Here is a 15,739-nt window from a genome sequence, read left to right on the forward strand (position 1 = left end):
GACACGACTGCCCTCCCACCCCGCAGGGCGGCTCTACCAGGCCTGAGACCACGTGAGCCTTCTTGTATTATACCTGCAGACAGCTGTGCCTAGCAATATTTCCAGTTGACCAAATATTCTAATCTTTTCATTTATATGCAAAAGAATAGTTTTAAGTAACTTTTTATAGCGAGATAAAGATGGTATAAGTGTAAAAAAAAAATAAAGATGGTACCAATTTAAATTAGTGGTCTGTTATCTAATACTAGTGGTATATGATAAAATTCTGGTCAAATAGTTAGATATTAATTGTTTGAGCTGTAGCAAGTTTGCTATGTTTTCTACGATTTATAAGTCATTTATAAATTCCCCTTTACAGAAAAGCTTCAGGACCTGGAAGATATTTCCATGGATCCCAGCAATGAGAACCCTAAACTCAAAGACCTTTCCTTCATCTTGCAAGAGGAATACCATTTAAACCCAGAGACAAGGACCATTCTCTTTGTGAAAACCAGAGCACTTGTGGATGTAAGTTTCCATACTCTTTATAAATAAACAGTCTAACCCCATTTATTGAAGAGATGGTACTTTCCTCACTGTTTTGCATTCAAATAGTTGGAAAATCAAAAGGGATGAACTCGCTCAGTATTTCTTAAACTGAAGAAACTGAAGAACAAATTCAAGCCTCTAGTTGCAGTACTTAAGGATGCTGAGGGTAGAATGTTGAATGTTCCAGGAAGCATCAAAAGAAGATGGAAGGAATACACAGTTCATTATACCAAAAAGAATTGACTGACATAGAAGAATTTTATGAAACAACAAATGATCAAGAGGCAGTGGTGATGAAAGAGGGAGTTCAAGCTGCTCTGAAGCAATTGGCAAAAAACAAAGCCCTAGGATTTGACAGTATACCAGTTGACACATTTCAGAAAAAAAAAATGCTGCCCTGGATGTGCTCACCAGGTTGTGCCAAGAAATCTGGAGGACAACTACCTGGCCAACTGACTAGTTGAGATACATATTTATTACCATTCTAAAAAAAGTGATCTGACAGAGTGTAGAAATTATCAATCAATATCACATGCAAGCAAGATCTAGTTGAAGATTATCCCAAAATTCCTGGAACAGTACCTCAACAGAGAACTCACTGCCAGATATGCAGACTAGGTTTAGAAGAGACTGTGGCACTAGGGATATTTATAGCCAATGTTAGATGGATGTTAGCTGAAAGGAGAGCGTACCAGTGGAATGTCTGTGTTTCATTAACTATGCAAAGGCAATTGACTGTGTGGATCACAACAGATTGTGGCTAATCTTGAAAAGCATGGAAATTCCACGACACTTGGTTGTGCTTATGTGAAACCTATACTTGAACCAGGAGGCAGTCATCAGAACGGAACAAGGAAACCCCGCATAGTTAAAAATCAAGAAAAGTGTATGCCAGGGATGCATCCTATCTCTATACCTTTCAATCTGTATGGAGAACAGATTATCTAGGAGGCTTTATGAAGCAGAATGTGGCATCAGGATTGGAGGAAGACTCATCAACAACTTACAGCATGCTGCTTTACCACACGTAACCTTCTTTACCAAGAGCAATTGAGAGACAGTGTCAAAGAGGGAAACCACAGTTATTGTATAACTTACTCTTAGAAATGAAATTGTGCCTTGTCACATCTTTAAGATAATGTTTATTAAGTACCTAAATCTAGCTCATATTCAAGAAGAGAAGATCACACAGGGCTTCAGTACCAGTAAGTGGGCATCAGTGAGGGCTACTTTCGAGGCCAACTACCACACTGGCTTTGGCTTCTTTCAGTATTTTCTCATTTCTAGCATCTATATTCTGTGCATATTTTGTTAGATTTATACTTAAATATTAACTTTTTGATGAGGCAGTGAGCTCTGGTGGTGCAGTGTGTGGTATGCTTGGCTGCTAACTAAAAGGTCTATGGCTTGATATATGCCAGCTGCTCTGAGGGAGAAAGTTTTCAGTGCAAAGAGTGAAAGTTAGAAAATCAAAAGAAAAGAACACGCTTGGCATTTCTCAGGTTGAAAGAACTCAAAAACCAATTCAAGCCCTGAGTTGCAATACTGAAGGATACTCTGGAAGGAATAGACATAGTCATTGTACCAAAATTAACTGGTCAACGGGGAACCATTTCAGGAAGTAGGATATGATAGAGAACCAATGGTAATGAAGGAAGAAGTTGAAGCCATACTGCAGGAATTGACAAAAAATTAGGACCCAAGAACTGATGGAATACCAATTGACATGTTTTAACAAATAGTTGCAGCCCTAGATGTGTTCCCTAGTCTATGCAAGAAAATTTGGAAGACATCTACTGGCCAGTTGACTGCAAGAGATCCATATTTGTTCCCATTCTAAAAAACCAACCAACCAACCAACCAAACAAACAAACACCAAACCCCAACTCCCAACTAAAAAGATGGCCCTACAGACTGGTAATTACCTAACAATATTATTATTAACACATGGAAATAAAATCTTGCTGAAGATTATTAAAAAATGCTAGAACAGTTTATCACCAAGGGACTGCCAGAATCACCAAGGGACTGCCAGAAATTAATGTTGGATATAGAAGAAGTCGTGGCACAAGGGATATCATAGCTGATGTCAGATGGATCTTGGCTGAGAGCAGAAAATAATCAGAAAGGTGTTTATTTGTCTTTTATTTACTATGCAAAAACATTTCATCATAACAAATGATGGATAACAATGACAAGAATGGGAATACCAGACACTTAATTATGCTAGTGCAAAACATATGCACAGACCAAGAAACTGTTGTCTGAACAGAACAAGGAACCACTGCATGGTTTAAAATCTGGAAAGATGTGCATCAAGGTTGTTCCTTTTTGCAAACCTATTCAGTCTATATGCTGAGCAAATCTTTTGAGAAACTGGACTACATGAAGAAAAACATGACATCAGAATCAGAGGAGCACTCAGCAACACCTTGCATTATGGAGATGACACAACCTTGCTTGCTCAAAGTGAAGACGACTTGAAATGCTTGCGGCAGAAAATCAGACTACAGCCTTCAATATAGATTACAATTCAACATCAAGAAAAAGAAAATCCTCGTCACTGGACCAATAGGCAACATGATGATAGATGAAGAAAAGATCGATATTGTCAATGGTTTCACTTTACTTGGATCCACAGTGAACACCCCTGCTTATAGCTGTCAACAAATCAGAATGTTACACTGGGGAAATCTGCTGTCAAGGACCTCTCCAAAGTGCTAACGAGTAATGACGTCAGTTTAAAGACTAAAGTGCACTTGATCCAAGCCAATAGTCTTTTCATTTACTTCCTATGCATCTGAAAGTTGAATAGTGAAAAAGGATTACTGAAGAAAAACCTGTAGCTTTGAATTGTGGTGTTGGAGAAGAGTACTGAATATTTCATGGACTGTCTGTCAAAAGAACAAATGAATCCAACTTGAAAGAAGTACAGTCAGGTTGCTCTTGAGAGGCAAGGCAAATGAAACTTCATGTCACATACTTTGGCGTGTTGTCAGGAGGGCCAGTTTTCAACAAAGACATCATGCTGGGAAAGGTGGAGGTCAGAAGAGAGGAAGACCCTCAACAAGACAGAGTGACAGACACAGTGACTGTGACCATAGGCTTGAGTGTATCTGAGGTGGCGAGAATGGTGCAGGATAGAGCAAGGCTTGCATCTGTTGTACACAGGGTCCCTGTGAGTCATGGTTGACTTGATGGCACCTAATGACAATAACAACTGAGGAAGCAAGATGAGCAGTCTTTGCCTTTAAGATTTATAGCCTCAGATTTCTGATGAAGGGTCACCGTGTTGGAATTGATTTATTTGCAGTGGGGGAGGGGTGTTTGCAAATGGTAATTAATTTTTAATTCCAATGGTCTGTTGATAGTCTATTGAAATAACAGCCTTAAGTATCTTTTCTTCATGCACACATTTTGATATTGCTTAACTGCTGATATACAAGGGTACTAATAATTTGCTTTTCATTTTCAGGCTTTGAAGAAATGGATTGAAGAAAATCCTAAGCTCAGTTTTCTGAAACCTGATATATTGACAGGACGTGGTAAAACAAAGCAGACAACAGGTATGCATAGATTTCATTCATTATGGATCTAAGAGTCCATTAGTCATGAGAAAGAGCAAGAGAAAGATGTGGCAGTGCTGCCATAGAGATTACTGCCCGAGAAGCCCAGTGTAGGGCAGTTCTGTTCTGTCCTGTTGGGTCGCTGTGAGGCAGGGTCAACTCAATGACAGTGAGTTTGTGTCTTTAAGAAATCTGAAGAAAGCAAACTCAAAGTAAAATCAAATAAGACTGAAAAGTTTTTAAAAGCAACCATCTAGGGAGCTCTGGTGGCCTAGTGGCAAGGAGCTGCACTGCAATCCCGGAGGTATGCAGTTCGAATTCCCAGATGCTCTCCTGGAGAAGGAGCAGCAATCTCCTCCTGTACCAGTCAGATACGATTTGATGGCACATGCGCGCGCACGCGTATACACACACACACACACACACACACACACACACACACACATAATAATAATAAAAAAAGAACAAAAAAGTTAAAAGCAACCATCTAAAGATAAAACTGAGTGCGCTTGAGTTTTCATGAGTTTGAATTACAAATGCATATTGTAAACTCCCCTAAGTCCTTTGACAAACTCTAATAGCTAGCTTTCCTCTGGGTACAAGGAGAATTTATTACCTTCCTGTATCTCCACTGGTGGGGTAGCTGTAGGGAGTTGTGGTCTTAACTCACAGGCAACGCTTCTCTGGTGGTTTGATGGCACCAGCTGCTCCGCAGGAGAAAGGTGGGCAATCTCCTCTATGTGAATTACTGTCTCCCAAAAACCCGCTGGAGAATCAGCTGAGTCAGTTCCAACAGGACAACAATGAGTTGAGTTGAGTCTACCTCCCTGTGGTAGGTCTTTGTGAAGAGTAAGGAGAAGACTAGAAAGATAGTTGAACTAATACATAAATGTAAGTGGGTCTTTGAGACCCATAAGGCTTGACTTTTAATGTGCATCTTCCTTGAATCACTTTTGTAGATATTTTACGAAATCACATGAACTTGCTCATTTCTCCATTCTGATTTCACTCTAGTAAAAAAAAAATAAGTTTAGTTTTTAAGACCATAGGATATTAGAACATAGTGTGCCTGTTTCAGTCAAGATCCTTTCTTTCTCCAAGGAGCAGAAACCATGTACGTTGATCCAAGCAAAAGACGTTAATTTCAACTGGTCATTCTACAGAACCAGGATCAGGAAGTGTGCTTGAGCTTCAGGGGCTGTAGGAACTGAGACTAGGACGTCGTCTGAACCCTACAGTCAGTTCCGTGCTGTTCGTTCTTTAGGGCATTCTTTCAGTTTAGCTGCCCATGGCTCTCCCATAACTCCCCAATTAACTGCCTGTCTCCAAAACCAGTGTCAGATTCACAGAAGGACGATCTGATTGGTCCATCATTTTGGTTCATATGTTCTTTCAATCCAGCAAGCTATAGCCAGGGGACAGGGTCTGTGGGTTTATGTCCATCGAAGTTGTCCAGTTGTTTTAACAGACAATCCCAACATCGTGGGGAGGTACTACACAGTATTTCTCACTTACAATGTAGTCCAGTACTGTGACTGTAGGACTTGGGGCTCTGCTCCTGCACCTTCACACATTTGGGGCTTCTTGTTCCTCTGTCATCCAATGGGTTCTCCAAATCCTTTGTTGTGTTCTTCAGTCTGGTGATGAACAATGAAAGGAGTGAGATTTAAAAGAAACTTCACTTCTGTTCACTTAATTATTAGTGGGAATTAAGTCAGAAGGCTCTCTTAACTGCAGGGAAGGCTGTGTTGTTGTTGTGTGCTGTTGAGTCAGAACCGATCCATAACTGACCATCCAGTGAGTTTTCAGAAGCAGTAAATCACACAGGAGGGAAATGCCCATCCTCCCGTGGAGCAGCTGGTGGATGCAAGCCACCTGCCTGTGGGATTATTTAGCCATGTGCCCAGCTGGATAAAGACATAGAATTTGGAGAGCAGATAGCATTGTCTGGGTCATGAATTGGGGAGTAATTCTTAGAGAACAGAAGAGAGGGAGAGATAGATACTCCTCTAATATACGTGTACAGACTGAGTGCTAGACTTTAGTTTCAGATCCTGTCTCTGCCTCTAACAAACCTGTCAGTTTATCATAATCCAGAACCTCATGACCCTCATCTATAAAAGGAAATTGTAACAATTGCTCCAGTTCCTTTAGACTTCAATGTGTTCTGTCACTAAAATGTAACAACAAACACTCAGTTAATTGTTGCAGAGTCAGAACCAATTCATAGCTGATCCTCCAGCGGGTTTGAGAATTGTACTGCCAACTCAGAGGCAGGCAGCGGTTTGAGTCCACCAGCTACTTTGAGGAAGAAAGATGGCCAGTCTTCCCCTGTGCGTTTTGCAGTTTCTGAAAACCTGCTGAAGGGTTTATGAGTGGGTTCCGACTTAATGACACATAGCAACAATTACATGGGAGGAGAATGCTCATCTTTCTCCCACAGAGTCCCTAGTGGATTAGAAGCACCAGAGAGGTGCAGCCTTTGGCAGCAAAAGTCTCTATGGGCTATGCCAACAGAGATCCCTAAACAAACGTGCAGGTATTACTATTAGCCATTGATATGTTTGTAGAAAAGACAGCATTGATCTTGGTATCTCTGAGGTCACAGAGTGAGTAAGTGTTAGAGCTGGGATTTGATCCCAGGCTTGTGACAGAATCCAAGCTATGAGATACCACTTTCAGGTCCTTTTTAAAAGGTTAGGCATACACTCTATTCCTTTTGGTTGTTACGAGATACTGAGTATAAAGTATTTGTCACCGTATCTGCCATGTGAGAACCATTCCATATTTTAATAACTACTTCTGTCAAGTGGAAATTTACTTCTTTGGTAACAGTATAATATATAATAATGCCCTCTCACTGTGACACAGGTATGACCCTCCCAGCACAGAAGTGTGTGTTGGACACATTCAGATCCGACAGTGAAAACAAGATTCTAATTGCTACCTCAGTGGCAGATGAGGGCATCGACATTGCGCAGTGCAATCTCGTCATCCTGTATGAATATGTGGGCAATGTCATCAAAATGATTCAGACGAGAGGTGAGAGAAGCTTTGATATCATTGTTGTGTTGTGTCTGGGGTGTGTGTGTGTGTGTGTGTGTGTGTGTGTGTGTTCGTGTGTATGTGTGTGATGCTTGTTTCTAGCCTTTTTTCTTTACGGAGCCATGTTCAGGGATGTGAGCACAGGTAGAGTGGGCTCTGCTATCACTGGCCACGTGGATTGACCCGGCCAGCACTGGGTCGTTGGTTACCATTATGGCATTTCTATATGACTTAATTGTCCATCCTCGACACACATATTCATGGAAGGAATTCTCCATTGCCTCAAAGGCTCTTGAGGGAGGAGCTATTGATCTGTTGTTTTTCAGTCATTGCTGTTTCCTCCCACTTATCTAACAGAAGGGTTTGTGCTGGTCTCTATTTAAAGCAGCGTTTCTGATAATGTCCACTCAGATGCACACTTGAGACCCTCTGTAAGCAAATTTGGTTTGTTGTCCATGGACACAATTAGGAGGCAGAGTCACACCTACACCTCACAGCACAGCTTCCTTTGAAAGCAGAATTCAGTGAGCCAGAAGGGAATTGTAGGAATACCCCTGTTCTTGAATTTGCCTTTTTGTAGATTGTATTTGATTTTTTTTAAGTCAAAGACACCAAATAAAACGTTGCTTTTCTGATAGGCAGGGGAAGAGCAAGAGGTAGCAAGTGCTTCCTTCTGACCAGTAATGCTGAGGTAATTGAAAAAGAAAAAATGAATATACACAAAGAAAAATTGATGAATGACTCCATTCTAAGCCTTCAGCAAGAGGATGAAGCAGCATTTAAGAAAAAAGTAAGTCAAAGCTGTCTGTATTACTTTTCCAAAATCTGAGCATAAATAGCAAATGGAGACTCTGATCATAATTCTTCTGTCACAGTATTTAGAGAACACTGCTTTCAAATAGTAAGTGGATGCTTAAAGTTTTGTCCTCAGTGCATATCATATTTACTGCTTTGAAGTCTTAATAATATGAAATGATATTTTAATAATAGATAATAATATTATTAAAATATACCTTAATAAAAAGTAAATATAGTTTAATATTTAAAAGTTGTGTACTGTAGAGTTGGAACTGACCCATAGCTGACTCTCCAGCCGGTTTTCAGAGGCAGTTAATCTCACAGGAGGAGACTGACCATCTTTCTCTGTGGAACAGCTGGTGGATTCAAACCGTGTGCCTTCAAGGTCGCAGCAGAGTTTCTTTAGAAGGGGTCGTGGTACTAGGGATATTGTAGCTGGTGTTGGATGGATCTTAGCTGAAAGCCGAGAATACCAGAAGACTGTCTATCTGTGTTTCATTGATTATGCAAAGGTATTTGACTATGTGGATCATAAAAAACTATGGTTGACTCTGAGAAGAATGGGAATCCTTGAATACTTGATTGTTCTAATGCGAAACCTATACTTGGACCAAGAGGCAGTCGTCAGAACAGAGCAAGGAAACACTGCTTGGTTCAAAATTGGGAAAGGCGTATGCCAGCGATTTGTTCTATCTTCATACCTTTTCAACTTGTATGCAGAACAGATTTTCTGGGAGGCTGGGCTCTATGAGGAAAAGTGAGGCATCAGGATTGGTGGAAAATCTATTAACAATCTGCGTTATGCAGATGACACAACCCTGCTTGCTGAAACTGAGGAGGACCTGAAATGCTTGCTGCAGAGGGTCAAGGACTGCAGCCTTCAGTATGGATTGAGGCTCAATGTCACGAAGACAAAGATTCTCACCACTGGACCAATTGGCAGCATCAGGGTGAATGGTGAAGAGATTGAGATTGTTAACAACTTTAGTCTGCTTGGCTCCATGGTCAACACTCTTGGCATCAGTAGCCAGGAAATGAAAAAATGTATTGTGATGGGAAATCCGCTGTTAGGGACCTCTCCAGGGTACTGAAAAAAATGGTGTCACTCTGGAGACTAAGGTGCATCTGATAGAGGCTATGGTCTTTGCAATCACTTGTTATGTATCAGAGAGTTGGACAATGACTAAGAAGGATAGAAGGAGAATTGATGCCTTTGAGCTGTGGTGCTGGAGAAGAGTATTGAATATAACCTGGACTGCCAAGAAAACAAACAGATTCATCCTGGAAAGGGTTAGACCAGGCTGCTCCTTGGAGGCAAGGATTCTGAGGCTTCGTCTGACATACTTTGGACATGTTGTAAGGAGGGAGAGGTCCTTGGAGAGGGACATCATGCTTGGGAGGGTGGAAAGACAGCGCAGAAGGGGAAGACCCTCTGTGAGGTGGATTGATTCAGTGACTGGGTAATCGGGATGGGTTTGTCGAAGGCAGTGAGATTGGCACAGGATAGAGCAGGGTTTAGGGCTGTTGTACATAGGGTCGCTATGAGTCGCAAGCGACTTGATGGCACATAACAACAACAACAACAGGCCACCAGAGCTCCATTCTTAGTCTCTTAGACCACTTTAATGTCTCAGCTGAAAGTTCCTAGTTCATATAGATGTGTGAAATATATATATGTGAAATGATGGGAGAGAAGGAGAGAGGGGGCGAGGGGGAGAGAGGTGGGCGTGGGGGGGAGGAGTGGGAGAGAGAGAAAGAGAGAGAGAAAGCCATGCGTCCCTGACAGTTTGAATCCAGCATGGCCTCCTTGGGGGAAAGGTGGGCAATCTCCTCCCTGAGCAATCTAAAAGCCAGAACAAACTCCTCTGCCTTCAAGTCAGTACCAATTCACGACCACACCCATCTGGTTCGCTGCTGTCCCTCTCTCTGGACAGAGTGGCTGGTGGGTTTGAGCCTTTTGGTCAGCAGTGCAGCGTGTAGTGCACTCTACCTGCAGGTCTTCCTCTTGGTCTCTCATGCTCTCTCTCTATGTGCATGTCTGAAAACAAACATACACCAGTACAGCGATTTATCTGTGAACAATTCAGTGACATTGATGACATTCTACAAGATGTGTATTCAGTGCTCACTTCGGCAGCGTGTATACTAAAACTGGAACAATACAGAGAAGATTCGCAAGGATGACACACAAATTTGTGAAGTGTTCCATATTTGTTTAAAATTTTTTTAAAAATTTTATTATTTTGTGTGTACCATCAAATGGGATCTGACAGGTACAGGAGAAGATTGGCCCTCCTTCTCCAGCAAAGCATCTGGTGGATTCGAACCATATACCTCTGGGATTGCAGTGCAGCTTCTTGCCACTAGGCCACCAGAGCTCCCTGAAGTGTTCCATATTTTTTAAAAAAATGTGTATTTATTCTTGCTCTCCTTTTACAAAGTATTTTACCTCTAATAACATAAGTTTACGGCCCCCTAAGCTCATCCATATGGCTAAGTTGCTGTTGTCACTAGCACCTATTTTGATTGGAACTTACAAGCTCCATTTTTAAATATTGCAGTTAAATTTCATTTGACTTTGGAAGTGCTGTAGTGATCAATAGATTCTTTATGGATTAACAGTAACTGTTGTTGGTATGTACCATCAAATTGGAAACCAACTCACAGCTCACCTTCCAGTGGGTTTCCAGAGGCTGTAAATCACACAGGCGGGGATTGTCCACGTTTCTCCCACAGAGCAGTTGGTGGATTTGAACCACTTTTCTTTGGTTTGATAGCATAGCACCCTACTACTAGGCCACCAGAGCTCCTATCAGTAACTGGTTAGATGATTATGAGGAGGAGGGAGCTAGTCTACCCACAGGGACAGTAACTGTGACTTCCACATGGAACTCTCCAACCCCTGCAGACATTCAAATCAGCACATATAGACCTCACAGAAATCCATGTGGAAGAGATCCTACAAAGCCAAGGTTCTGTCACCTGCTCTTGGAAAGAACCAATCGTGGAGATGGATTGGAATGGAATAAGTAGATTTACTACAGGTACATAGGAGACCAGGGAATGTGAATGTCCCAAATTTATCTCAAGGAAGAGAACTTTTGAGGGAACATTTGCAGATTGAGTCAAGAGAGTAGGGGAAAGTTCTTGTTTTATTTAGCACTTTTAGGAGGGAAAGAACTTTGTCTTAGAAAAGAAGATATTATACAAATCAGAAGATACTCCCAGCTCACCCCTGAGAAGGTGTCTATCCAGTTAGGTGTTTAATCATCACAGGACACACACTCTAAGTTTCCTTTTTAAAGATGGAGTCTATCTGGCTAGATGCTTCATCGTGACAGGATTTGCACTGTGGCCTCCTCACGGTTACTCTCCAGATGTTACAAAGTCACTCTGAGTACACATGGTACCTGAAAACTCTTTTCAGATCACTGAAACAGGAATTGTTTAGCAAAGCCAAAGGCTGTTAGGCAGGAACACCTGACGCTGTTTGTGTCATTGTTCTCCGGGCCTGGTGATGAAGGCACATCTGGGGCTGCCTGTGTTAGCTGAATGCCAACCTTCTGGATCTGAACCATCTCAGGGAAAATACTTTGCTAGGAAAGAAAGGCAGTTTTACTCAGCACATCATGTAAAGAGGAAAATGAAATGAGCAGACAGTCTATGATTCAAAGCAAACCCAGAAGTATCCAGCTAAGGTTCCTCCCTCTTATTTACTGGAAAAGTCGTCTTTGATATTAGGCCAGACGTCTTATCTTTTACTTTATGGAAAAAGGAGTGAATGTTAACTATAGATTTCAGGGTGGAGATGCAAACCTCAACCAAAGGCTTCAGCTTAAGAAAGAGGCCTCTTTCAATTGTCCTTCTATACTAAAAGCACGATTCTCTTTCTTTTAAAATATTCTTGAAGATATATTAGATTCAACCTGTATTAAACAGTTCCTGTTGCTTTTCTGTCTGTTGCATGATGAAGACATTAAAAGGTTAATTAGGCACCACAACAAGATAAAGGTATACAATCCAATTGCAAAGTAGGCACAGGATATGAACAGACACTTCACCAAAGAAGACATTCAGACGGCAAACAAACACATGAAGAAATACTCAAAATCCCTAGCTCTAAGAGACATGCAAATAAAAACAATATGAGATCTCATCTCACTCGTAAGAATAGAAAAATTTAACAGAACAGCAAGCAACAAATGCTGGTGAGATTGTGGAGAAACTGGAACCCTTATTCATTGTTGGTGGGAGTGGAAAATGGTACAACCACTATGGAAGGCAGTAAGGCGCTCTCTCAAAAAGTTGCAAATAGAAATACCATTTGACCCAGCAATTCCACTACTGGGATTATACCCCAAAGAAACCATCATAACTGACATCCAAGCAGATATATGCACACCCATATTTACTGCTGCTTTGTTTACAATAGCAGAGTTGGAAACAGCACAAATGCCCATCAACAAATGAATGGATAGAGAAGCTGTGGTATATTCACACAATGGAATGTTACGCAGCACTGAAAAACAAAGAACTCATTAAATATACAAAATGGGTGACCCTGGAGGAAATTATGCTGAATGAAATATCTCAGTCACAAAAAGACAAATACTATATAATGCCACTGTTATAGAACAGGACTGATACAGGGCTTGGGAGGAAACTAAGAAAAGAGGGGATAAATAATGTATACAGCATTGAAACAAATGAGGGAGAGAACTGTATAAAAGGAATATATGATTAGGTATCATTGGCATGACAAGAATCCAGAATAAGAGTTGCACAGTAAAGTGGTCTGTGGGGGATGACTGTTTATAACAATGAAAATAACTTTTTTCCATCAAAGAAAACAACCAACTGGGGAGGAAGAGGGACAGGGAGGAAAATGTTTAACAATGAATGAATGAATGAAAAAAAATATAAAAGCATGTTCAAACCTGTTAATACTAAATAAAGTATACATATAATCAAAAACAAACAAAAAGATTAATTAGGGATCACACCCAGCTAAATGTTTGCAATAAGCAAGACACCAACAGGAAACTTGCATTTCTTTGATAATATTGTAAATGGACGAAGTGTCCCTTTTAGTCTGGAAGGATGGCTGAAAGGGAGGTCTTTTCTCAGGCTGGAACTCTTTGTCCTCTAAGCCGTGAGGGACAATTTTGAAGAAAACTTCTGAAACCCCTGAAGGTTGCAGTTGCCTCACCACCTGCAATCACACCCTTTCTGTTAACATTTAATAGGATGATTTATCAGAGATGATCTTTTCAGTGAATAGGAAGGAAAGCGTTGTTGTAAACTTGAACTGAATTCTAGGTTTGCTCAGAATCTCAGTCTTTCCTATTTAATTTTCTTCTTTACATGATGTGTTTTCCTCTGAGACTTTTCAGATCAAGAAGGCCAGCATTTAGCAAGCAGCCCATGTAAAGTCCCGGATATACCACCTACTTAAGTAGCATGGGCTTTTCCAAGTGTTCCCGCTGCATAACCTTTAACTCTGCTAAGATGTGAGGTACCCTGTGAGTAAGTTCTGTAAGGCCTTCTAGAGGGCAGCCGTCTTAAAAGAGGAACAGACAGGAGCATATCCTGTTAATGATGAAACATCTAACCCGATTGGAGCCCAGTTGCGTGTATCTACTGATTGGTATAATCTTTTATTTTTTGAAATAATCCCACCTTTCCCTGCTAAATGTGCTAAATAAGTATGAGCCCTTCCCCATGTCCCTAACCTGGACTACGAAGACTCCGAATTCAAATTTTTTGCCTTCTTGTTGGAACTGACTTATAACTGATACTCCAGTAGGTTTTTGGAGGCTGTAAGTCAAACAGGAGGAGATTGCTGTTCCTTCTCCCATGGAGCCTCTGTTGATTTAGAACTGGCAGAGAGGCAGGCATGGCCTTTGGGTTAACAACATAATGCTCTGTGGACTACACCATCAGATCTAGATACTGTTCTTGTTTTGTTGAGTCACAACTCATAGCTCCAGTGGGTTTTCAGAGGCAGTAAATCTCACAGGAGAGGTTGTCTATCTTTTCCCATGGAGCATAGGACAGGACAGGGTTCAGATCTGTTGTTCATAGGATCACTGTGAGTAGTAGTCTACTTGACGGCACTTAACAACAGTAACAACTCCTATGGAGCAGCTGGTGAATTCGAACCACACATCTTTGGGATTGCAGTGCAGTTTCTTACCAGTAGACCACCAGAACTCCCTGTTGTTAGATGCCCTCAAGTTGATTATGACTCAGTGACCCCTGTGAGCAACTGATCTTCCCCTGTCCTGAACCATGCTCACGTTCTTAGGATATACTTGGGTTCATTGTCACAGTCATTGTGTCAACCCATTTTGTTGAGGCGCTTCCTCTCTTTCTTTGACCCTCCATCTTTCTATATGTCAGCCTTTAACTTGAAGCCAACTCTTAGCTGACCTCAGCAGATTTTTATTTACTTTATACTGGTTTACTTTCATGGCTGTAAATTTCATGAAGGAGATTGCCTGCCTTTCTCCTGTAGAGTAGCTGGTGGATTCCAATGATCGCTTTTGGATTGGCAAAACTTGTTACCTACAGGCCACCAGAGCTTCCCCTTCTCATATATTTTGTATGTTGTTGTTATGTGCTGTTGAGTCACTTGGGACTCTTAGTGATCCTATGTACAAGAGCCTTAACCCCTGCTCTATCCTGTGTCAACCTTATTGTTTCTGACACACCTACCCCCATTGCCCCAGTCACTGACTCGATTCATCTCATCGAGGGTCTTCCTCCCCTGCGCTGTCCCTCCACCCTCCCAAGCATGATGTTCCTCTCCATCGAATGGTCCCTCCTTACAATATGTCCAAAGGATGTCAGACGAAGCTTCAGAATCCTTGCCTCCAAGGAGCAGCCCAGCTTCACCGTCTCCAGGATCAAATTGTTTGTTGTCCTAGCAATCCATGGTGTATATTCAACACTCTTCTCCAGCACCACAGCTCAAAGCCATCAATTCTCCTTCTATCATCCCTAGTCATTGTCTAGCTCTCTGACACACAGAAGGCAATTGCAAAGACTATGGCCTGGATCAGTCTTCAGACTGACATCGTTGTTCTTCAGTACTCTGGAGAGGTCCCTGACAGCTGACTTTTCCAAGGCAATTCGTCTCTTGATTTCCTGGCTGCTGGTACCAAGACTGTTGATTGTGGAGCCAAGCAAACTAAAACTGTTAACTATTTCAATCTCTTCACCATTCATCATGATATTGCCAGTTGGCCCTAGCAAATTGGCAACTCTGATGCCTTAGTAATAGGGAGTTACACTGTCACTTCAAGGGCAGGCAGTTGAAATCTACCAGCTACTCATTGAGAGTAAGATGGGCGATCTCCTCTTGGGTGATTTACAGTCTCTGAAAACCTTCGGGAGGGTCAGCTATGAATTGGCTCTGATTTGATGGTATGTACAGAATAGTAAATCTTCTGTTTTTTCCATTCCAACTTCTGCCCCCAAGATTGGTTTTTCTGGCATTAGGTAGCTGAATCATGATTTTCTAGTAACATAATGAATAGTAAGAAAAGGAATTAGGGAAACCAATTATCTGTGAGATTTTTCAAAGTCAGGTACTATGTGATCAAAGTTGTATATGAATAATAACATGTTGTTATGTGCCGTCGAGTCACCTGTGACTCATAGCAACCCTATGTACAACAGCCCTAAACTCTGCTCTGTCCTGTGCCAGTCGCACTGTCTCTGACACTCCCATCCCGATTATCCCAGTCATTGAATCAATCCACCTCATGGAGGGTCTTCCCCTCCTGTGCTGTCCCTCC

The 15,739-nt window shown here is 41.5% G+C and overlaps 1 protein-coding gene across 1 annotated transcript in view; it reads left to right on the forward strand.

Annotated features, from left to right (window-relative positions):
• Positions 1 to 15,739, forward strand: part of DDX58 (DEAD (Asp-Glu-Ala-Asp) box polypeptide 58) — a 50,516-nt gene that overhangs the window by 32,142 nt on the left and 2,635 nt on the right. Inside the window, exons 12-15 of the mRNA XM_006881330.1 lie at positions 359 to 507; positions 4,004 to 4,094; positions 6,966 to 7,136; positions 7,778 to 7,929. Of these exons, the coding sequence (XP_006881392.1) occupies positions 359 to 507; positions 4,004 to 4,094; positions 6,966 to 7,136; positions 7,778 to 7,929 (563 nt within the window). The remainder of the gene's footprint in view (positions 1 to 358; positions 508 to 4,003; positions 4,095 to 6,965; positions 7,137 to 7,777; positions 7,930 to 15,739) is intronic.

This window comes from Elephantulus edwardii, unplaced genomic scaffold (genome assembly GCF_000299155.1).
Source record: "Elephantulus edwardii isolate Elephantulus edwardi_28Jun2011 unplaced genomic scaffold, EleEdw1.0 scaffold00014, whole genome shotgun sequence".
In the NCBI taxonomy this organism is placed as follows: domain Eukaryota; kingdom Metazoa; phylum Chordata; class Mammalia; order Macroscelidea; family Macroscelididae; genus Elephantulus; species Elephantulus edwardii.